At 44.7% G+C, this 22,351-nt stretch overlaps 1 protein-coding gene across 1 annotated transcript in view; it reads right to left on the reverse strand.

Annotated features, from left to right (window-relative positions):
- Positions 1-22,351, reverse strand: part of ubr4 (ubiquitin protein ligase E3 component n-recognin 4) — a 39,147-nt gene that overhangs the window by 1,471 nt on the left and 15,325 nt on the right. Inside the window, exons 39-104 of the mRNA XM_030769639.1 lie at positions 22,035-22,205; positions 21,762-21,944; positions 21,419-21,577; positions 20,893-21,045; positions 20,533-20,760; positions 20,170-20,327; positions 19,742-19,913; positions 19,305-19,506; positions 19,012-19,175; positions 18,684-18,900; positions 18,215-18,431; positions 17,738-17,770; positions 17,356-17,419; positions 17,075-17,209; positions 16,743-16,917; positions 16,467-16,607; positions 16,256-16,377; positions 16,006-16,117; positions 15,740-15,870; positions 15,444-15,621; positions 15,103-15,207; positions 14,746-14,901; positions 14,347-14,548; positions 13,841-14,045; positions 13,549-13,662; positions 13,090-13,299; positions 12,651-12,800; positions 12,293-12,520; positions 12,117-12,195; positions 11,739-11,951; positions 11,420-11,588; positions 11,131-11,275; positions 10,770-10,855; positions 10,582-10,669; positions 10,287-10,480; positions 9,913-10,152; positions 9,651-9,789; positions 9,412-9,537; positions 9,009-9,137; positions 8,547-8,890; positions 8,226-8,316; positions 7,928-8,012; positions 7,628-7,755; positions 7,405-7,538; positions 7,125-7,308; positions 6,853-6,962; positions 6,514-6,655; positions 6,220-6,301; positions 5,875-6,048; positions 5,660-5,781; positions 5,337-5,534; positions 5,140-5,220; positions 4,868-4,955; positions 4,628-4,755; positions 4,378-4,485; positions 4,119-4,238; positions 3,692-3,882; positions 3,281-3,454; positions 3,075-3,174; positions 2,392-2,610; positions 2,082-2,195; positions 1,814-1,956; positions 1,593-1,718; positions 1,206-1,400; positions 688-912; positions 104-194 (exon numbers count right to left, since the gene is read on the reverse strand). Of these exons, the coding sequence (XP_030625499.1) occupies positions 104-194; positions 688-912; positions 1,206-1,400; positions 1,593-1,718; positions 1,814-1,956; positions 2,082-2,195; positions 2,392-2,610; positions 3,075-3,174; positions 3,281-3,454; positions 3,692-3,882; positions 4,119-4,238; positions 4,378-4,485; positions 4,628-4,755; positions 4,868-4,955; positions 5,140-5,220; positions 5,337-5,534; positions 5,660-5,781; positions 5,875-6,048; positions 6,220-6,301; positions 6,514-6,655; positions 6,853-6,962; positions 7,125-7,308; positions 7,405-7,538; positions 7,628-7,755; positions 7,928-8,012; positions 8,226-8,316; positions 8,547-8,890; positions 9,009-9,137; positions 9,412-9,537; positions 9,651-9,789; positions 9,913-10,152; positions 10,287-10,480; positions 10,582-10,669; positions 10,770-10,855; positions 11,131-11,275; positions 11,420-11,588; positions 11,739-11,951; positions 12,117-12,195; positions 12,293-12,520; positions 12,651-12,800; positions 13,090-13,299; positions 13,549-13,662; positions 13,841-14,045; positions 14,347-14,548; positions 14,746-14,901; positions 15,103-15,207; positions 15,444-15,621; positions 15,740-15,870; positions 16,006-16,117; positions 16,256-16,377; positions 16,467-16,607; positions 16,743-16,917; positions 17,075-17,209; positions 17,356-17,419; positions 17,738-17,770; positions 18,215-18,431; positions 18,684-18,900; positions 19,012-19,175; positions 19,305-19,506; positions 19,742-19,913; positions 20,170-20,327; positions 20,533-20,760; positions 20,893-21,045; positions 21,419-21,577; positions 21,762-21,944; positions 22,035-22,205 (9,990 nt within the window). The remainder of the gene's footprint in view (positions 1-103; positions 195-687; positions 913-1,205; positions 1,401-1,592; positions 1,719-1,813; positions 1,957-2,081; positions 2,196-2,391; positions 2,611-3,074; positions 3,175-3,280; positions 3,455-3,691; positions 3,883-4,118; positions 4,239-4,377; positions 4,486-4,627; positions 4,756-4,867; positions 4,956-5,139; positions 5,221-5,336; positions 5,535-5,659; positions 5,782-5,874; positions 6,049-6,219; positions 6,302-6,513; positions 6,656-6,852; positions 6,963-7,124; positions 7,309-7,404; positions 7,539-7,627; positions 7,756-7,927; positions 8,013-8,225; positions 8,317-8,546; positions 8,891-9,008; positions 9,138-9,411; positions 9,538-9,650; positions 9,790-9,912; positions 10,153-10,286; positions 10,481-10,581; positions 10,670-10,769; positions 10,856-11,130; positions 11,276-11,419; positions 11,589-11,738; positions 11,952-12,116; positions 12,196-12,292; positions 12,521-12,650; positions 12,801-13,089; positions 13,300-13,548; positions 13,663-13,840; positions 14,046-14,346; positions 14,549-14,745; positions 14,902-15,102; positions 15,208-15,443; positions 15,622-15,739; positions 15,871-16,005; positions 16,118-16,255; positions 16,378-16,466; positions 16,608-16,742; positions 16,918-17,074; positions 17,210-17,355; positions 17,420-17,737; positions 17,771-18,214; positions 18,432-18,683; positions 18,901-19,011; positions 19,176-19,304; positions 19,507-19,741; positions 19,914-20,169; positions 20,328-20,532; positions 20,761-20,892; positions 21,046-21,418; positions 21,578-21,761; positions 21,945-22,034; positions 22,206-22,351) is intronic.

The following is a 22,351-nucleotide window of genomic DNA, read 5'->3' on the forward strand; positions in this document are numbered from 1 at the left end:
GGGAAAAAAAAAAAATCATTGCATTTTTTTAGGTGACTGACACACGTCCATTTTTTACATTTCTGAAGACATATAAAAAGGAGAGTTACGGAGTTATTCCTACCCTGAACATGTCATAGATGAGGTCCACCAGGCCCCAGAAGAGAAGTGGGGAGCGGTAAACTGCATATTCCTTCACTGATTTGTCTGTAAGTCTGACAAAACAAAAACCAAATTACAATCTGGGCCAAATTTAGACAGTATGAAAAACGTAACACACACAAAGGCCTTATAAAAGTAAGAAAAACCAATGAAATAAAATGATAAAAGATGGAAGTATCCAACATGTCAGAAGACAAATTATAGGAAGCCTGATTTGGTTAAAGATAAAAAATGATCACGAGCACTGTAAGCTTCATCTGTCAACAGACTGTACAACAACCAATTACACTATGAACTCTCTCACAGCAGCAACAAATGCTTATGCAATCTCACACAACCCAGCTTAGTCATCCATTAATTAAATCAGAGCTTAATCACGGCTCTACTTTGCAAAATAAGGATATGATTAGGTCTCCACTCTCCAGTATTTGGAGAGTCTCCAGCTCCATCAAGTGTTAAAAAATTAAAAATTACATTTAAAGTTGGAACAAATTTTTTACAAGTTTCTAATAAGACCTGACAGGGCGTCCAGAGTTGGTCTCTTACTTGTTGGCGCCTCCAGGTGAGACTTTGCGTGCGTGTGCAGTGATGAGCAGTCTGCGCAGGATGTCGACGCGCGTGGCCCTCCAGCGCTCCGGGGGCAGGATGTGCAAGGCTAGCACTGTGAAATAGTGTGGTCCCTCTACCTCATAGGAACTCTCCACCCATTTCTCACATGGCTGCTCCAAGAAACTCTGCAGATTCTTCTCCTCCCTAGACGTAGCCCTCGTGCTTATGTTTAGGAAAAAAAAAAAAGACAGAAAGATCGCAGGGAGGACCACAGGATCTCATTATTCCAGAATGTTACATCACAACATCAGACTCATACAACATTCACAACTTATATAAGCAATGCAAAAACAAAAACAACCAAAAAAAATAAACAAACACGGTTGGAATACTTCAGAGACTCATTTCATTTCATGAGGACATGGGAGGCATGCAATTTCTACATCACTGATGTGTGTACAGAAGCTGCCTCTGAGGGCTGGTTAATTACAGGATGTGACAGGATAAACACGTACGTGTTTAAGACGTAGAGGACAGTGTGGATGATGTAGGGGATGAGGTGAATGTTGCTCTCGCGTCCTCCTCCACCTGTGTCCACGCTGAAGGACTGTTCCATAGCAAAGCGAAGGAACAGCAGTTTTGTGTCGTGAATGTTGAGCTGGTACGTGGGTTCCCTCTGTCCAGTGCATTCCTGCAGATATGTGTTATGCCTGCCAGACAACACAAAGAGTAGAAATGAGTCCAAATGTCTGATTAAAAAAACACAATGCAGAGAATAAGACCATACTGTAGCTTCTGTTCACCCATAAATAAATACTACTAGTTATTCTGTGAAAGTGGGGCTTGCAAAATGATTCTATGAACTGTCCACACAACTGAGTTACATGAGATCTGTGGCATACCTTGCCAAGCATGTGGCAAAAGCAGATTCAGGTACATGTGGTCCCCACACAGGTAGGAGCCCATTGCACTTGGTGTTGGCATTCTGTAGGGCGGCACTCTCCCATTCCTCACGCCCACGCGCCAGCCTGTCAGAAAGACCAATTATTGATTAGAGCGTATTAATGCTGGGAAGTTTTTCACACTACAGGCATATGTGGGGTTGCTGACTGACTATGAGTACCTGACAGCAGCAAGGTGACAGTCATAGTGGACTATGTTAAAGTGCGACACAGTGCTATAGCCCTGCTGCTTGCGGGGTTTGTTCTCAAATTCCTCCAGCGCCACACGCTTTGTGAATGTGTAGATGCCCAGGACCTTTGTCGGCTGCAGGGGAAAACACAGTTATGTGAAAGATGACAAGGACAGGGAAGAGGGACAAATGAAATGAGGCATTATACAATTAGCAGGGAAAAAAAAAAAAAAGAAAAAGATGATGATTGTGTGCTTACCTGAAACTTATAGCCTTCTCTGCAGATACAGCAGGTTAACCCGGGCTCCTCTATCAGCTCCTCCATCTGTTTCAGCAGGGAGGTCTTCGTCACCACCTGACCCTTCTCATTGGTCTGAAATGCAGAAAAACACCGTTACTAGTACAAATTCAAACACATTATAATATGCCAAATGAATATTACAATATCCATTTATCTTAAAAATGTGACAAAGGTTTGCACATCTACCAAAGTTCTTATTTGTACTCTTTTGTTGTGCATTTTAGTGGCCTTCTAAACGGTAGAGACGTATGATATGTGAGAGACATACCGTCATGCCGAGGGTGCCCAGCGCTTTCTGCCTCATCGCCATGGCCATGCGTTTCTTTTCTGCCCGCGTTTCCCTGCGAGCGGCATCGATCTTCAGGTTCACCTCAGCATGCTCCCGCAGCGCTTCTAGAAGGTTCTCAGCCAGAGTGCCGATGCCCTCATCACTGGACACCTGTTCCAGCTTGTGCAAATTGGTTATGGAGTCTGTTCCAATCAGCATCTGTAGGAGACAATAAAGAAATACTGTTTAGCTTTCTGTTTAAGATGAAGTGCAGTGGAAAAAAATGTATAAATCTGGAATGGCAAATTCTAGGGGAACATTCTAGGACCTTACTTGTGTTGTACCAGTGTGAAGGACGTTGATAAGTGTGGCACCTGTTTGTGTGTGTGGAGTGTATTACTTAGCGAGGGGTGTATGTGTGTGCGCGTGTCTGTGCTGTAGGTGGGGGGTATTATTTAGTGTGGTGTGTGTGTGCTGGAAGTGGGGTGGTGTTATCAAGAGTGGTACCTGTGTGTGTATGTGTGTGTGTGTGTGTGTGTGTGCGTGTTGGAAGTGGAGTGGTGTTATTTAGTGTGGTACCTCTGTGTGTGTGTTGGAAGTGAAGTGGTGTTATTTAGTGTGGTACCTCTGTGTGTGTGTGTGTGTGTGTGTTGGAAGTGGAGTGGTGTTATTTAGTGTGCTACCTGTGTGGGGGGATGTTGCACGGCAAGACCGCGCAGCAGTCTAAGGATAAAGGGAAGAGCTGGTCGGGACAGGAACTTTTTCCAAACATCTGCATCCAGACTGAAAAGGAAAAAAAAGTCCATTGAGGAGACAGTCATTTAACTCATGCTTGTGGTGAACGTGAGCAGCTCTTGAATAATCAGCAGTAAAGTGAGGATTTCCTTACTTTTTGGCGCTGGGGATATGTTTTTTCATGTAGTCCAGGGCACTCTGAGTGATGCCCTTCTGTAGAATCAGGTCTTTGAGTTGATGACCATTGCTATTATTCTTGATCCCTGCTGCAATTTTACAGAAGCAGTCCAGGAAGACCTTATCATCTGCACTGTGCTCTTCATCATACCTTCACAAAGAAAACAGACAAGGGGTAGACTCTTATACAAGGGGTAGTTTAGTTTACATGACACAAGACAAGCACAACAGCCATATCATTACCTGTAAATGAAGAGTTATACAGGGTTTAAACACAAACCACACCACCTGACTGAATGATAGAGACCACAAGTGCAAGCTGGGCAGGAGGAACTGATAACTGATATGTTTGTGTGGATGATGTGAAGTGAGTCGTTTCAGTCATTACTTGTCAAAGTTGCAGCAGGGTTTAAAGCGTTCCACCAGGATGTGCATTTTCTCCAGCTCTCCGAAGGACAGATAAGGGATAATGCGTAACAGGCCCTGGAGGACGCTGGGGTTGGAGCGCACAAATGGCGTGTTGATCTGATCCAACAGCATTACCAGCTGGTCTTTGTCCCCTGTTAACAACAGGTTGCCCTGGACGAGGAAAATAAGGGAGAGGCTTAGAGACAAATGTGAACGGTTTCATTTTCTGACAGAAATAAAAATAGACATGTCCACTTTTCCATTCCCATCAGTGTGCAGACAGAGACAGTGAGATGAAACAGAAGGGTTAGTATTGTACCGGGTGAGAGCAGTGTTGAAACTATACAGCAGTAAAAATGTACAATGTTATTGAGAAATCCACGCTGTGAGTGTTATTAGTTCCTCACCTTGTCTTCAGATACTGTCTCAGCGTTTGCTTCATCCAGAATGATCTCCATAATGCTAAGCACCTGTTCTGCTATCGAGGCTCCTCCGCTGTCTTTGCTCTCCTGCTCAGCCACTAGAGCCTAGAAACAGAGTTGATATGAAGGTCAGCTCTACTGACTGTATATGAAACGGCCAAAAGCTTAGACACAATGAACATGTGTGAGTGTTAACACAAAAACAAATGCTCTCCATTATCAAGTTCACTCGTGATATACTCACCAGGTTCAAAGTGCCGAGCATAACGTTGAGCGTGTTCATCTCTGGTTTGACCAACTGCTGTCTGTTGATCTTCACTTTAACACAGTAACTAAAAAGCTTCAGGAGAACCTGGACAGAGAGGGCAGGGAAGTGTTGTAAAAGATACTTTTTCATTCAAAACATCAAATATCAACTGAACGCCTACAGTAGAAAAATCATAGTTTTTATCATTTCTGAAGACAGAAAATATGAGTTTGGGATCTGTACTCACGGTGAGAAGGTGTCTGCCCTGTTTGAAGTCCTTGATTCCAGACAGTCTGTTGAGCATACATTCCAGTCCACCACACTGAGCCATCACTCCAGCCATTTTATATACCTCTTCATCATCTTCCTCTTCATCTACATCAGGGGGAAAAAAAAACCTCATTTACTCCTGATGAATAGCTATGTGGTTTAAAGCTCTGTCAAAGTAAACATACTGTGACTGTAATTCTATAGCGCTGTGACAGACCTGTGGTGGAGTCCAGTGACTCGATAAACTCCTCAGTGGCATCGCCCAGCAGGCCTCTCATTCGGTAAATGATCCTCATTGGCTCACCCTGTCAAAGACATGAGCAATACTACATCAGACTCATCATGACTGCGCCTGACACTGCACTTTACAAATTGAGATTAAGCTAATGCAATTGGCTGCGCGATTAACTTAATTTCAGAACAAAACAAATAAAAAAAAAAAAAAGCTGGCTCTATATTTCCCTCAGTTTCATTTTTACAGCAGCGCACCTCATTAGTGGGACACCAGACTTTCTTATAAACCTCAGCCACGGAGAGATCCAGACTGATGATTTTGTTATTCACGAGAAGCTGAAAGAAAAGTTAAGAAAAAAGATTAGTATCAGAAAGAATTCTTATTCTTATATTCTCTTATGTTCTTCTATTGACTTCTGTCCATGAAGACAGTAACGCTGTACAGTTTGTACCTCCATGCCGCTGTCGTCTTCCAGCAGCGCCACCAGGTCACAGTCTTGACAGATCTTGTTTTTGATGTCTCTCATGAGTGGACCAATGCCAGGCTCATTACTGCTGTATGGGTTCCCTGGCATTCGGCCCTGTAGGAAGTCTTCCTGCTGAGGATCCTTCTCCAACGTCACAAAGAACTCAGTAACCTCATTCTCCTCCTGCAGGGAGGGAAAAGGAGATGTGATGTTGAGATAAGCTCTCTGCATGAACAGATCACGTTTCTAATGCTGTCTGATTTATGAGAGTTATGGTTAATATAAAAGGGTGGGAAGGGGTCACTCACAGGGTAGATGATGCTGCACAGCCTCTCAAAGATGAACACAGGTGTGCGGTAATCGTCCAGGTTGTATCGTTTTGCCGTCTCGATGCACACCGCCATGAATGCCTTAGTCTCTGACTCCGTACCTTTAAAGAGAAGGACCATAAAATGAGTATAACGTTTTTGGAGGAACCTGTATTTGGCAGGTAACGAGAGGAGCTGGGAGTGCTAATTAGTACCAGTTGTCATATCTTCCAGCATCTCCAGTAACATGTCCTGAGTCTCGTCGATTAGTTTGGTCCTCTGTACCACCAGCTTTCTCAGACACAGGTAGCCGTTCAGCACTGTACCCACCAACCGGCTCTTAAAGTGACGCTTAATGGACTCTACCTCCACAAAGGAGGACAGGAGGCCTGGGGAAAACGCACAACAGGTCCATTTGAGCCCCTATACATACACACATCTATCACTTCAACACAGCAATCTATAGTGCTAGATAAACTAAACAATTCCTCATTATTACTGATCATCCAAGACTGCGAAACATAAGTAATCTATTAAAAACATACTGAATGTGTACTCACCAGTCAGACTCTTCAGAGCATACCCTTGTTGCAGGTCTGTGCTCAGGGTTGCCTCCTCCAGAGCCAATAGGTGTGCAATTTCCTGGGAGAAAACAATATCATTATTTTCTAATAATATGTTACATAATAAAATATAATATGTTATTTTAATGCTTTATAAAAATCACACAACATAACTGGAATACACAAAATAATGAATAGCAGCAAACTCATCCAATTTGTTCAGCTTCATTTCAAGTATCTATTGTCAAGCTCCAAAACACAGTACTGTTGATCATGTGGATGCGCCCCAACCTTGGTAATGAGGTTTCCAATGTATGGAAGTACACCCCTGGCGGCCAGGTACACCTTCCAGTGAGCAGGTTTAATAAGCTTCTGGTACAGTGCCAAATACTCTGCAGCACACTCTCCTGCAATGCTAAGCTCGTCCAGGTAACTGAATGAGAAAAGTCCACACAATCAGCACATTCAAAAAAGACAAAAGATTAATGCAAGATTCTTCTAACTGAAATTGATAGAGCAGCTGGGTTTGTTTTTTCTTCCTTAACTCCTGTTTAAGTAACTCCGACTGCTGATTCTGTGCTTAACTGACTCTTAAAAGATGATGTAAAGACTCCTTTAGGTCACACATACCTAGTTAGGAGATCCAGCACTTGCTGTTTGCGGCTGGGTATGGTGGTGAGGGCCTCCACGATGGTGCAGGCAGCCTGCCTTGCCGCCTGGGTGGCCGGCGTGAAGAGGACCTGGGAGGGGTGTCAGATCATTTAAGCCAAGCAAAGCTCTCACAGAACCATACTGGCAGAGAAAAAGACCATGTACAGAGAGAAAGCGAGAGGGAGAGAGAGAGAGAGAGAGAGAGAGAGAAAGAGAGAGAGAGAGAGAGAGAGAAGACCAGGCATATTTACCTGACGCAGCCAGTTGTTGTGGCCCAGTTTGAGCAGACGAGGGAACAAGCCCTCAGATCTGGATCTCATGAACTGCTTCCATTTCCAAACATACTTTTCCATCAAATACTGTCTCCTTATCTCAGCCTTGTTTAAAGGCTTTGACACTGTCTCTTGACCTGAAACAGACCAAGACAACAATTTACTTTGCAAGCAAAAAGTAGCCATATGTAACAAGAGTAAAAAAAAAACCCTCAGCTCAATAACGAAATTTATTCAATCACAGTTGACATTGGAACACTTACACCTAGCTGGAAGGCACTTTTTCCAGGCCTCATAAGATGCTTTGGGATCCTTTTTGAGCCAGAGTTGAGCCTGGGCATGAATCTCATTGCTGTATGGCTTCACTGTGGTCAGGGATTCAACAGCAGCATCCTAACAAAGTAATAAGCATGTCAGCAAGTAGAAAAAGGACGCTTTTCTTTTTTTAAATGAACATCAGTGCAGTCTGTATGTTTCAGTACCTTGTTTTTCTTGCTGGTGGGTGCTGGGGGTTTAATGAGTTTCTGTAAGATTCTCAGGCACATGAGAGTAATATTCTCCACCACCACAGGAGTCTTTATGTTCACTGCCATTAAGAACAGACTGAGGGCTGCAAAAAAAAATTTATTTACTGAAAAATCCATAAAACATAAAAAGAAAAAAAAAAAGGAAAAACCGAAGCGTAAGGAAGAAGCGCCTGCGTGGCAGTAATCCAACCAGGGCCTGTACATCTCTTAGCTGAGAGATAATGTAATGTCAGTAATAAAAACAGGATGTCTCACCACAGCGCAGCCTCAGCTCCCAGCATCCTCCCTCCTTAGCGATGGAGTCAGTGAGGAGCAACATCTCATACTGCAGACTACTGACCTGAAAACCACACACACACACACACACACACACACTGAATATTCGCCTGAACAATTTTTACCCCACACTCCAAAACATGAAAGAAATTCACATGAAAGTACCACTGTACCAAGGTATTCATTTTGGACATTTCATCTTGTACATTCTTGCATATATCCTGGCTGACTGGACATATTGATAGAACTGTCCAAATATAAACAGCAAGATACCTACCAGATCAGGGTTGGCCCAGTGGCCCTTCAGTGCTGCAGACACCTTGGCAATGATGAGGTCATTCATCTGCTGAGTGGCTTCAGGGTTATCTCTGAAAGGCAATAAAAACATTAATGTTAGTCTACAAACACTCCTCATTAATGTTCCAGATATTAACCAGTCAACCAAGTGCAACTGTGAGAGGAGGCTGTAAATACAACTGACAGTCTGACCATTCAGCCGTCACACATCTACACAAGTTCTACAGAGCGCTTTGCCGAAGGCAGATGTTTGCCTCTGCCTTCGGCAGAGGCAAAACGAGAGTGATGTGTCTGTATATACCTGGTGAGCAGACAGACTAGCTGGCGGACCTCCTCTCTCATGGCCCCAGTGCCGCGGCGAAGGTTGTACTCAAAGAGCTCTCGGATAAGTCCCTGCAGCACCAGGATCTGTCTGATGGCCGTGTTGGTGGCCAGGGCGCGGAGCAGTGTGATGCAGTGGCCCGTGACCGCAGACGCACAGCCGTAACATTTTGTAGAGGATGTGTGTCCGCAGCCCAGCACAGAGAGGGCACGGTACTGACTGGCCGTGAAGGTGGGCTGGGTGGTAGAGCGGGAAGACTTGGTGGCCGCTTCACGCTGCTGCAGGTCATACTCAAGCAGCTCCTTACGAGACGCCAGAACTTTCTACAAGGGAGAAACCACACACCTACTGTTCTGTACTTTTATAAGAAATAAAAACATCTTTCAGAGGAGAAGATGACGCATGAGTAGTTTGATGGGATAACTGTATGGAGTCTCTTACCTGTATAATTTTGGAGAGCTCATCGAAGGAGGTCTTGCAGTCTCCACTGTACTCCTGGGCCAACTGCTGGATGTATCTGTTCACACTGGCAGAGGAGGTGCCCAACCCACCTCCTGCACCAGTATCATCCTGAGGGAGGCAACATGATCAAAGAACAGAGATTATGGATGGGGAAAATGTTCATTTTGTTGAGATTTAAGGCACAGTCACAGTTAAGACAGCTTCCAATGCTGCTTCAGTGAAAAGTTTTATGCATGGGTGGAATATATTTTTCTTGGCAGAACTCGCTGTGTCCCAACATACTACACAAATTTCAAAGGTAACCTTATCCTCTGGTAAACAATCCCCTTTTTTTTCTCCTGGAGCTGAAAAAATTCTGGGGCTTTAAGCGGCTGTGACTCACCTGTGGTTTCTCTGGTGCTGCCTCATTCACTTTGGACAAGAGACTCTCTAACTGGGGCCGGTGGCCCATGAGCTGGTGGTACACACGGTCTGCTTTATCCAGCAGAGTGTTAATATTGGTCACAGCCTAAAAACAACAACCAAAAGAAAACCCCAGTCAGCATACAATCAGCACAGAGATTAAAAAAGCTTGAAAAACTGACAAACTCTGTACAAATGTACATATGGTTAGAAAAAGACCTTTTTCCTGTCCTCCTCATTCTCTATGGGATCCACAGCACAGCAGGGCTTGGCGTACAACATGAAGTCAAAGCGGGCGTATTTACAGAAACCACAGGCATTGCATAGGAAAGGGTCCTTCTCGTCATAATTTATAGATCTGGGAACAAAACCGACAGTCATTCATTCATTCACTCATTCATTCAGACAGTCCAACCCTACGTTCGTTTCAAGAAACCAGGAAATACAACCCCCACCTTTAAGTGTTTACGTCCTGACCCACCTGCACTTGTGGCACTGGTAAACGTTCTCTCCGCAGTTGCCACAGACTCCTGGGTTGGCCGGGACCGACGCGCTGCAGCGTGGGCACTGCAGTGTCTCAGTGGACGCCTGGTAGTTCTCATAGAAGTCAGAGAACTCGATCATCAAGTTAGAGGCCACAATGGGTAGAGGAAGGTCAATCTTCACCTCTGTTTGCCCTGGGGTCAGCTGCACCTTCTTGGCTTTGTGCCAGCGAGCAGGTCTGAGAAAGGTGGGGGGAAGAAAAAAAAAAAATTAATATTCCACATTTTTACTGTTTCAGCAAGCTACTACTATTGAGACTGAATCTACCACAAATCACACGGAGAATTTCTCTACGTGGGTAAGACCACTTACTTATTCTTCAGCTCCACTATGGCCTGCACTGTCCTGTTGTTATAGTAGAGGTTGATGGTGCGCACCATCTTTGTTCGCTTCAGATCTCCAATCTTCACAGTGACTTTGCTGATGGTGTGGCTGCCAATCAGTTTGACCACCTGCTGGGTGGTGGTGTAGCGGGTGTCCACTTTGATCGACGAAAGCTTGATGTTCTGAAAGCACAGAAATGCAGATTAACCAAAGCATCGTGTGGTAACAAAATCATTATGTATGTAAAATAACACGTATTGAAAGTACATGCTATTTCACTCACAGAGAAGGGCACTTCAGGGTTGTTGCACACTAGACAGGGATCACTCTCCAGATAAAAGCCATCAAACTCCACCAGCCCTGAGAGTGTGCTACAGAGAAATCAAACAGGGAGAAACAAATGAACGTTTAACGACGTCTTTTTTTCATTACTGTCACGTCTTCTGTGAGGGTAAAATACTGCACTCTTACTTGTAAATGTTGGAATTGGGGTGATTGGTCAGGATGTGGTTCTGGGCTCTAAGAATCTCTACAGCCTTTTGAGAATATTCCTTCAACTGTGAAAATAAGATGTGGAAAAAAAAAAAACGAAAGAATGCCCATAAACATCAAATACAGAAAGCATACAATAAAAGTTAACTTTATTAACCAATGGTAACCTCAGGGGAAAATACAGCTATGTTTGGTACTAAATGCAAGCTTGTATTCAAGTGATAAAAAAAATATTGCATGGAAACTGTAACCTATTCACACTTTAAACTCAGTTAAGTTTTCACTCTGATTTTTGAATTTGAGGTAATTACTACAGTAAACATCTATTCATTTTTGGCACCTTTTTCTCTGTCTGAGGTGTCTTCAGTGAGAAGTAACCGAGCAGGTCCACAAACTGAGCCGCCTTTCGGCCGTAGGCAGGGAGTTCAGGCCAGATCGCCCAGGTCAGATCCAACAGCAACTCCTGCTGGGACTTGCTCGAATTTCTGGGAGAGGAATAGTTTATTAAGACGTTAAAAATAGGTCTCAACTGAATGTCAGAATTAAGTGAGCGTTTTGTTTCTTAGTGAAGTGTTGGACGAATGACGTTGAGTTGAGCAGAGCCGTGCGCTGTGTTATCAGTTGAATACCTGTAGATGTGCAGGGCCAAGCAGTGAGCTTGCCAACGCACAGCTGAAGAGTTGGACTCCAGAAGGAAGCAGCGCAGGAACTGAATCAGGGTTTCTTTGTCTGCAAACTTGTTGAGCTGACTGACCAGAGCAGTGCAGAGTTGATCCTCCTGACTGCCAGTGCTCTCTCCTGCTGAAAGAGTTCAACACTTTAGGGCTCCAACACAAACCATCACACGGCTCAGTGCCCACATATTCACTTTCATTCAAATCTAAATAGAGAATGTATGCCAGTACAAACTAAAACTACCGTTTCTACATCTGGAGTAAGTGTGCTCACCCTCTTTCTCTTTCTCCTTGTCCTCTTTCTTGCTCTTCTTGCTGGAGGACTTGCTCTGGGAGGACTGGGAGGCTCCAGAGCCTCCGCCTGTGCCTCCAGAGGAGGCAGCCATAACTTTACTTCCACACAGAGCACAGGACAGCAGCTGTAGGAGGACTGGGGACACTCCCTCATCCACCAGGAAACTAACCTGGAGCAAGAAGTACAGCACCGCTGCAGGGTGGGAAGGCAAGAGAGATTGAGAGGACGTTAGAGGAGTCAGATACAGTCTGCACAACACCAATACCTGACAGTATGAACTGACATGTAAAGGGACAGAACATGAGAAGATTGAAGCTGTTTCTTGATGACTGTATCTAATATAACTTAGAAACTTACAATCGTCCTTCATGCAGAATTTCTGCCAGTTGATTGTTCTCTGGGTGGCTATTTCAGCACATGCTTTCAGGTGCTCCATCTGTAGAAAACAAAACAAAACAAAAAAAACATTTATATTGAGAAGAAAACCAAGTGAAAATCTTTCAAGAAAGCCCTTTTTGGCTTGTTCCACTCACCAGACTGATAAGTGTGTCATACTGTAAAGCAGAGCCGGACGTTGCCGTGACAACACCCCCTCTGAGGAAGATGCCTTGCTCTTCGAGGAGTTTTTTGATGCTGCGCACATGAGAGTCCAGAGTGTGAAGGTCACGCAGCTGTCTGTACTTCTCCTTCGAGCCGCAGATGAAGAGTAACAGCTTTCTCACCTGCCTCCTCACAAAAGGCGTCTGCTGGATCATCAGGTACTGAGGAGGGATGGGAAAGGAGAACTGGTTATATGTTTTGGTCGATAAATGAACAATAGAACAAAATTTTCTTTTAGTAACGATAATATCTGCTGAGAGGTGTGTGTGTGTGTGTGTGTGTGCCCATTACCTCAGACAGGAAATAGAACCAAGAGTGATCGAAGATAGGGGGTGGAATACGGGGGTTGGCATCGGCAATTTTCTTAATCTGATAGGGTAGTCTCAAAACCATCTCAGTGAGCAGCTGAGAATATGCCTCAAACACATCAGCAGCGTGACCCTGCAAGAGAGCCAGAGAGAGAGAGGGGGGAGAGAGAGAGAGAGAGAAAGAGAGAAAGGGGCGGGGGGGAGAGAGAGAGAGAAAGAGAGGGGGGGGGGAGAGAGAGAGAGAGAGAGAGAGTTGAAATCAGGGAACAGCAACACATTCATCTTGAGTATCCTGAACAGCTTTGAAGGTCACTGCAAAAAACAGGACATCCAAAAATTGAATGTCAAAACCCCACTTTGGCAGTCTAAGTCTGAATCATTAGTTTATCAGTGCACTGTTGGTAGGTTCCTCAGGCTCATACCTTGACATACTGACGCAGGAAGAAGGGGCTCATATCAGGGGGAGAGGAGGAGGTGTGTGGTTTGAGAAGCTGACTGGCAACTGCTGGCTCCTCTTCACCCTGTTGGGTCTTCCAGAACTCAAGCAGAGACTTGAGTACATGCAGGCAATAGTCTATAGCACCCAGACTCAACAAGGCTGTGGCTGTAGCGTTAGAGATGAGGGATGAAGACTGTGGAGAGGTAGAGAGGACAAGACAACCATCTGCTGTTCAGTATACTGACAAAAAACCCAAATCAAAAACAAACAAAAAAACAAAACATTAAAGTATTGCTAACAGTGGCACACACACGTTAATTATAACAACATTCTGAACAAATCCAGAGTTCTAATAATCGTAGAGATATGAACTGTGTGTGCTGGTGTTAGCTGGTGTTCTGAAGGCAACTCAGAGCAGTATTCAGAGAGACTGGTGTGGTACCTCAGAGGAGGACTTGGATCCAGACTTGGTGCGGGACATAAACACACTGAGCAGTCTCATGATGACCAGGTGGACTTCATTAACGGGACTGCGTTCATTCTTCTTAGACACATCCTGTATGACAAATGCAACATCAGAAAACAGCCTATGACCTTTAAATAATCCAATCCTGATTAACCCCAAACAAAAGCCTCATGGCTGAAATTTCAAGAACACAAATTACACCTAAATAATTTGAGTGCTCTGAGGAGAGGAAAAGAAGAAGAAAGAAAATTTATGAATGCCCTCTGACCTTTTTGTGCATGCCCAGCTCAGCGATAAGCTGGGCCAGCAGGTCATCCAGTGCACCCTTGTCCTTCTCATCCTCACCGTCCAGGTCTGCAGTCAGCATGAGGATCACCTGCATGTAGGGGATGGCGCGTACTCCACCCACACTGTGGAGCTGAGAGAGGTGCTGTAGGAGTCTCTCCAACAGCATGAGACGTACCATGTGCAGTCTGAACAAAGCAGAGGTATATATAAATACACACATACAAACTATCAATGCCATAGACCCTGTGACATAATCACTGAATTCTGTTATGAAAATGTGTCTGAGAGGGACAGGGCAATCTCAATCATTCTGTCAAACTTTGCCTGCATTTAGATTAGAATAACACATGTACATTTTGCTGTGTTGATCCAGCTCATCTCATGTGTAAGACACGTGTTTCTCTACGTCATATGTTAATCTCCACGCTACACTTTCCGTCATGTTCTACCCAGTGTTATTTGGTGGCAGTGAGTCGAGGGACAAACCTGTTGCTGGTGTGAATGTCTCCCTCGTTCTCGCCCTCTCCCTCTGAGCCCTCCCCTTCGTGCTGGGCCGTGGTGGTGCTGATGGCGCCCGTGCTGGAGCTCACGCTGCCGGGCCCCGCAGGGTGGCCTTCAACTGCAGTGTCCCCGTACGCACTACTGCGCCCAGACACTGAAACACGCAAAGCCTCCATCAAACCCAGTCCTTATAAAGAGCAGCTTCAAACATATGGGCGTTAGATCAATTTCAAATGTTTAGAGTGACTTTCTATATCATCCCTTAATTTTTAAATAAATTAAGGTTGTACCACGTTTTCAATCTAGCTAAATAACAGGGAAAAAAAACCAAAAAAACAACTCAACTTCAGAAAATGAAAAATGACCACTTTATCTTTTGCTTACCATTGTGGTCTCCGGCGACGGAGTCGATGGCACTTCCCCCACTCTCAGAGCCCACGCTGCCCCCGTGCTCGGCGGGAGAGGTGCGTAGCGTGGAGCCGTCTGTGGCTGCTGTGCTCCCCTCGTCATCCGAGGCTGGGGCTGAAAGCATAACCAGAGCTGTTACAGGAAAAAGACAGTAGGCTTTGCAACGGGTTCTCTACTGGCACACACACACACGCACACAGTCATGACGTCAACACTTTGGGAACAGCACAGACAACCCACTAGATCAGTGATGAAATACACATAGTAGGTTTAGGAAAGGTCAAAGAAAGGTGATGGTGTAGAGGCTTCCAGAGGAGAGGTGGGCTTGGTTACCCGATGCTGTGGTGTCTGACAGGGTTCCTGCGTCCAGGGAGGAGGAGCTGGGTGCCTGCCCAGACAGTCCTAGACTCTGTAGGCCCAATGCACTGCTGCTGCTACCTGCAACACCAAACCACAATTCCACTGAAACGTGTCCTGCTGAACCACGTCACTTCCTTAAACATCATTTCTTGTGTGTTGGGGAACTACAGATCTGTTGTAAATTGCATATGTAAATAACACATGTGCTTGTTACTATTATATATCAGAACAATAGTGCTGTAGTTTTTTTAGGCTGTGTTTAGGTAAGTTTCATTTTGAATGAGAGGAGAAAGTGAAAGAGAGGGGGTAGTGACCTTGCTGATCTTGCTGTAGACTCAGAGCAATGGCAAGCTCTACCATGGTCTCATCGTCTGCATCTGGAGGGATGTCGAGCATGGGAGGGAAGCCCTCAGCTCCGGCCAGGAGGGCCTCCAGAGGGGAGGGGTTGCCGTTGTTTGCGTTCTCCGCAGTCTCCAGGACCATGGACTCTGACTGCAGCACAGACATAGAGAGAAAGAAAAAGAAGGGGATTACGTAACAACCGCCTGCTCCACAAAAAAAACGCCGAACATGAAAATGAGCAAAACACTGAGCATTTGACAAAACTCACCACCATCTCAAAATCCCCGTGGTCCACCTCATTTTGCTCCTGGCTCTCTTGCCTCCCACTCTCCCCTCCAGTCATGACTGAGGGTTGCATCTTGTCATCAGCGTCATCGTCATCATCGTCGTCTTTATCACCTGCAAAGGCGAGACCGGGGAAATCTTCTGGGGTGATGTCGGCAGTGTTTTTAAAACATCTAATATGGTTTAAGTTCTCCAGCTCTGAGGTGACAAAGACACAGCACCAAACGTAAGTCAAAGGGACATTCTTACCCATGGGTGTGTTGGAGCGGGGAGGAGATGGCAAGGTGACGTGTCTGCGTTTATTCCTCGGTCGAAGGACACGAATCAGCGCCTGTTTGCAGGCAAAGCTTACAGAGGTGTCCTGCAATGATCAAAGAGTAGTGTGACCGCCAACTCAAACAAACAAAAAATAACCAGGCAGCTAATGCAAGTGACACAAGCCGACATGAACATATGTCTAGAGCTGATTTTCTGAGCCAGTGTTATTTCATAAGCTTACAGGACACAGGAGCATCTGCATGTAGATTTTGGAGGCAACATTGATGTAGTCTAATTCACAGGTGCAGTATCCATGAATAATGTCCACCAGAGCGTTCACTGTAGCTTCAATGTGAGTCAGACCTAAAAGGGAAAACAACATTAAAATACCTGATTTCCTAACACAACCTCAGAGCAGTATAGTGGAATCTACATAACAGAAGTCTATGTACCTGGGAGGCAGGCGGGGGCCAGGAAGGCATTCTTGGGTTTGAGGGCATGAAGCTTCCAAAAGTTATTGACTAACTGCATGATAAAGTTACATCCTTCAGCATCTGCCTGTTTCAGTCCATCCTTACTGTCCTCACTTATGTCTACAGAAACAGGAAGAGACAGAACAATTAGCATTGGAGTGGAGTTTTTTTTTCCATAATAAAACACAAACAAGTTGTCAGCGGATCATATATTCCACCAAGATAAGAATTTTTTAGCTATCCAAGCTGTCTTACCAATGTCTCCATGAAGCATTTTCGATTCTGTGAAATGCACCAGGTTGTTGGGTCTCATAATGGCAATGGATCGGGCCGTGATGACCAGTCTTTGGAACACGTCTGGGTCCAGGTCTTTGCCATCCTTACTACAGCTGTTCAGACACTGCACTGCATTGCTCAGCAAAGACTGGTCCTGAACACACATTCAACTTCAATTAATCATCTCAACACTTTACTTCCTCTCAGAGCACCCAAGTGATATTAAAAGTTCATCATGGTCTAATCATACAGAAGAGCACACAAAGATCAAAGAGGATGTCTGTGAGAAGCGAGTGTTTTGTTTTTTTTACCTTGTGGTTGTGGTAAGCAGTCCGGCTCGTGTGCAGGCTGGCCAGGAGACCCTTAGTCTGCTGCTGAACTCCAGCAGGGGTTGGCATGGATAACAGAAGGGTAGCTAACTCCAGAGCTGCTGCTTTATTTTTCTCCTAACAGATCATGTAAACAAAGAGAAATGACAAGATCTATGTATTACTACTGTAAATTACTGATTACACCCACATCAGTATGTTATTATACAAAGAACACCTTTAAAACCACTCGTGTTTCAGAGCTTTTGATACATTCTCCTTACCTTCTCGGCAGTAGAGCCCACAGCAAAGCAGCTCTCTAGAGCTTCCAGTGAGCTGACAACCAACCTGGGAAAAAGGACAACTTTTACAATGGGACACTGACTCAGAAATGAAATTCATTCACATTACATTAACCAGTAAACACAGCAGCTAACTACAAAGTTCTGAGAAACTGAAAATTAAGCTAGTAAAGCCTTGCATCATTCATGAGTAAAGGGGGAAAAAGCCCTAAGGAGGTTATTTAAGCAGTGCAAAGCTATTTTCATCTTTCTCCAGAGCATTTTGTGTCTTACTGCTTTTCCTTTGGCTTGTATGCACACACGCACGCATCCACACGCACACGCAAACATCATGCAAACAAGCAGAGAAAGGGCGGTTACTAACCGGTCCAAGGTTGATAAGGACTCAGTTTCACAACTTTTTTATTGTTTTTGGGAGCAAAGAAAAAGAAAAATGTGTGAGGATCACAGAAAGAAACAAGTAAATAATGATTTTATGTAACAGAGGACACATAAGCATGCAAGCACAGGTCATTATGAAGGCAGCCATGCACTGAACACACCACACACTCCAACAGCACCCATCACCTTCACACCTCTCTGCTCTCCTGCACAAACACCTACACCCCTATACAATCCTACTTAATACACTCGGTACTGCAGAAATCAGGTCAAAGTCGTATTGTGAGAATAGTGGAATGAAAAGCAAAATCTCAGAAATTAATTTCAAAGGTAGTGATACTGTGCAAAATGAAATATGATATGAAAGATTAGACTGTTTACTCTGTGCTATTTTCAATACAGAGTGATCAGAGCACACACACACACACACACACATACATGCTGTGTGATTTAGCCTTACCTTTCCAGCACAGTGCCACTGGTGGAAGTGGGGGTGGTTATGTCGCTATCTCCTGTGCCGTTGCCCTGGTTGAGGTTGGGGCTGCCCACGTTGTTGACGGAGGCGGATGGGAAGTCTTCCGGAGGCTCGTCAGGCCAGCCAAACTGCTCTTTGGTTTTTCCATAGATCTTAATGGAGTCCAACATGGTGACTCCAGCGGGGTCAACGGAAGCACCGACTACAAAGTTGGGGAAGAGAGAAAAACAACACGCAGAAAGTCAGCCACTCAGCTCCTATGCCATTTAAAATCATTATGTCCATATTTCTTAACATTTTTTTCTGAGTTTTTCTGACTGAATTCAGTACTTTTTTGTTTCCTTTCCCTCTCCTTCCAACCAAGAAAATGCTCTTTTATACATGTCATTTCTGCTGAGCTGTGTGGTAAGGGTGCGTAAGTGGAAAGCAGCAGGGGTCTAATTTAAGTCCTTACTGAAAATGGAGAGTTTCTTGTCTGCCTGCAGAGCCTCCTCTCGGGTGAAGGGGAAGTCAAACCAGCGAGAACGGGTCAAATTCATCTGCATGGTTCGCCCAAAGATCTCGATATATGATGGCGCTCGCTCGATGGCCTGAGTGCCCACCTGTACCCGCATCCCAGTCATCACCATAGAACTGTTGTTGTTTACAGCCTCTATTGTGAAACCTCCAGGCTGAGGGACAGATAATGGAACAAAAATAAGATGAATGTATTACAGATTAATCAATCACACAATGAATACGATGTTAACTCTCAGTTACTACTCAGTGAAGTGATTCTATACCTTAGTGTTGGCCACATACATCCCTGAGGAGTTTAGGCGATGTTTGATCTGCTGTCCGTTGTAGACCTGAAGCAGGTCATTGCCTCCAAACTCAATTTCAGTCAGCTGCTGATTGTGTTCAAAGAAGTCGACGGGGAAGGTCACCTGGCTGGAAGTTCGTGTAGCTGGAGATCAGTACAACAGAACGGTTAAAAATAACTCACAAAATACAGCCCACATAATACCTGAGCAACAACACCCAGTAGGTTAATTCTTTACGTCCATTATTTATTGTGATTGTTGGGGTAACTCACTGGCAGCAGCTGCCTTCCGTTTGCGAACAGGTTTCATGATGCTGATGACACTGCTGGGCTGTAGAGAGGGCTGGAGCCAATAGGATGTGTTTTCCACATTAGCCATGTAGATCCGCAGGCTCCCGTCCTCACACAGCAGGATCATAGTGGTGCGCTGCTGCTCATTACTAGCAGTGTGCCGGATGGCAACCATGTCCTGAATCTGAGGAACACACACACACACACACAGGTTCAAGATTCATTCATACACAGACATTTTCCATTGACTTCCATTATATTGCAACCAAAGGTGAATAACCTAACTCTTACTTAACCAAATACTTCGGTACATTTTGACAGTTAAAGATGAAAACATTGTTTTGCCATGTGGGGACAAGTAAACATTCTCATTTATTTCTGTAGCCTAATGGGGACACCCACATTGCAGACAGACTGACCTTGGCCTTTGCAGGAAGGGTTTTGATCTCCTGGATGAGGAACGTGTCTGGTTTGACCATGATGACCAGTGGGATTCCTGTGGTCTGTTGCACACAGCACACCAGGCCTGGGTGGTTCATCACCTCAGACCACTGGCAAAGAGCCGGAGATGTTTTACTTCCTCCGTTAGAGCTGAACATACACAGAGAGGTCATTAGTGAACCTGCTCAAAACATTCTGCACTTAGTTTCACACCTTTACCATGGACTTCACATTTCCCACAATAAGTCAAATGTCCAATGGTACAGCATTTCTATGTTCCAACAAACCAGGCTGGCGTCAGTTATGTTTAAAATTATGCTCTGTGCCTATTAGTAAATAACAATAATGCAAAAACAAATTAACGACCGATTGACCTGACATGCTCTCTTTGAGGAGGGTGGCTTACCCTTTCACGTTTATGGTGAACAGTCTCTGTGTTTCCATGTTGCTGCGGTTGACAGTGGCAGCAAAAGATTTGCCCTGGCTGTAGCTGAAGAAAAGCATCTGCAGCACATGAGAGTAGTACACAGACACTCCTCCTCCGGCCACCTGCCCGTTACTGTCCTGTAACACACACACACACACACACACACACACACACACACACAAGACACTCCTGACTGTGAGGAAAGACACACAATGCAAGCTCTCTTGTCCTCAGTAAAGTCACTTTATTTCCATTCGCTTCCTTGTGACTGTTACTCAAACACAATTAAATGTTACGCTATTGCTTTTCTGTCAGACGGGGGAGCTGGTAGGCTATAGTTACCTTTAGGTCCTCATGGTTGATCTCCAGCACGTTGGTGACATAGAAAGGTCCATGCTGGGCACTGCTGGACTCATCCATCACCTGAGTGTACATGTAGCCGGCAGAGGACATGATGACGATGATGTTCTTGCCTTCCTCGTTGAATAGGAAGGTGGCATCCCTGATCTTGGAGCTCGGCAGCAAAAAGTAATACATGGGGCTCAAGGCATCCACAGACAGGTCATAGATCTAAATGGTAAACCAGCGGAAGAGAAACTTAAATATGTTGTCTTTGCACTGTAATAACCAAACTGACTGAGGTGTGCAACGCAAAATATGAATGAAACACAAATGACAATGCCATACAGTGCAATACCTTACCTTAACAAAATCGGCTGTGATGATGGCTAGTTCTGTCTGAGATCCAGGCAGCCAGATGGCTTTGATAATGAAGTTTCCAGTGGCCAGCTGAGGGTGCAAGACCAGGTGATCTGACACTGATCCTGTACTGCTGAATGTCAGAACATGGCAGTCCTGCAAGAGGTGGGAAGAAAGAGAGAACTCTGACTGGACTGAATGAGAATGAACACTGGCAAAATAAGTAAATTAGTAAAAGTAAAAGTAAAGTAAAGTAAAGTAAAGTAAGTAAAAGTAATAAGTAAAATTAAATAATCAAAGTAATTACTACAAGATGGGTCTTGTGGACAGAGTTAAACTGCACTCTGAAGCCACCGTTCAGATTCTGAGCAATGGGTTTAATCTTTGTCTGATAAAACTGTCCCTGCCAGCTTTACTTCTATGTTTATTTTCAAATGTTTTCATCAGTAAATCAGTTTAAAGGCTTGTTAAGTACAGTGCATGATTTTAGTAAATGGTGAGGAATGCTCCAGGTCTGAGAGCTGTGTACCTTGAGTCCACATACTGCCAGGTAGTCCTCATTACAGGGGTTTCCAGTCAGGCTGAGCACAGTGAAGGGCACAGGAGCTGAGGCAAGGCGAGTCAGGGTCAGCTTCCTCTTACTGGAGTCAGCCTGCTTCAGCAGCGCAGACAACTGCAGCACTGTGATCTGCAAACACACACACACGCAGACAAACACACACATATCACAACATAGTAATCCATTAGTGATGTTGATGAGATCCATTTCAACTGTCAGACACCATTATTAATCATCAATAGAATTCTGTCTATTTGATTTCAGCAAATACTGTTAACAGCAATCAGGTAATGAATATAAACAGCAGACTCACCTTGCCCTTCTCGTGGCTGACAGCCAGATGTTGTCTGCGGCCATGTGGAGAGGATAGAACACACATGGCCACACGCCGCAGCACATGGGCACTGATGAGTTGTCGGATGGTCTGGCCCTGGTCTCCACTGTAGTTCATCCTCACATTCTCAAAGGCTCCCTCCTGAGAGCCCAGGGTGGGAACCTGAGAACAATAACATTCATTTCACCCCCACATTCTCAAGCAATCTTATGTAGTTTACATCTTTTTCTGTGTTAATGTTTCTCTTCATACCATTAGCTGGTCGGTCATCTCCACGATCTTGTCCTGAGTGTGCAGCTCATTCAGGGCATGCTGAGCTCGACTGCTGCTGCCCACCGCAGACGCCTGCTGGAAATTGGTCTGAATGGCATCCATCAAAAAGATCAGCATCTCCAGTATCACAGCAGCAGTGGAGGAACCAGACTGTGACAGAAAACACATCAAGATGTAGCCGGTTAGAAAGGAGACACTCAATTTAACACACCAAAATAAATCTGTAAATATTACTTGACATTTCTAACGTTTCAAATAGTTTTTTTTTATCAAGTTTCATCACGGACAAAAATCCA

The sequence above is a fragment of the Chanos chanos genome, chromosome 3 (genome assembly GCF_902362185.1).
Source record: "Chanos chanos chromosome 3, fChaCha1.1, whole genome shotgun sequence".
In the NCBI taxonomy this organism is placed as follows: domain Eukaryota; kingdom Metazoa; phylum Chordata; class Actinopteri; order Gonorynchiformes; family Chanidae; genus Chanos; species Chanos chanos.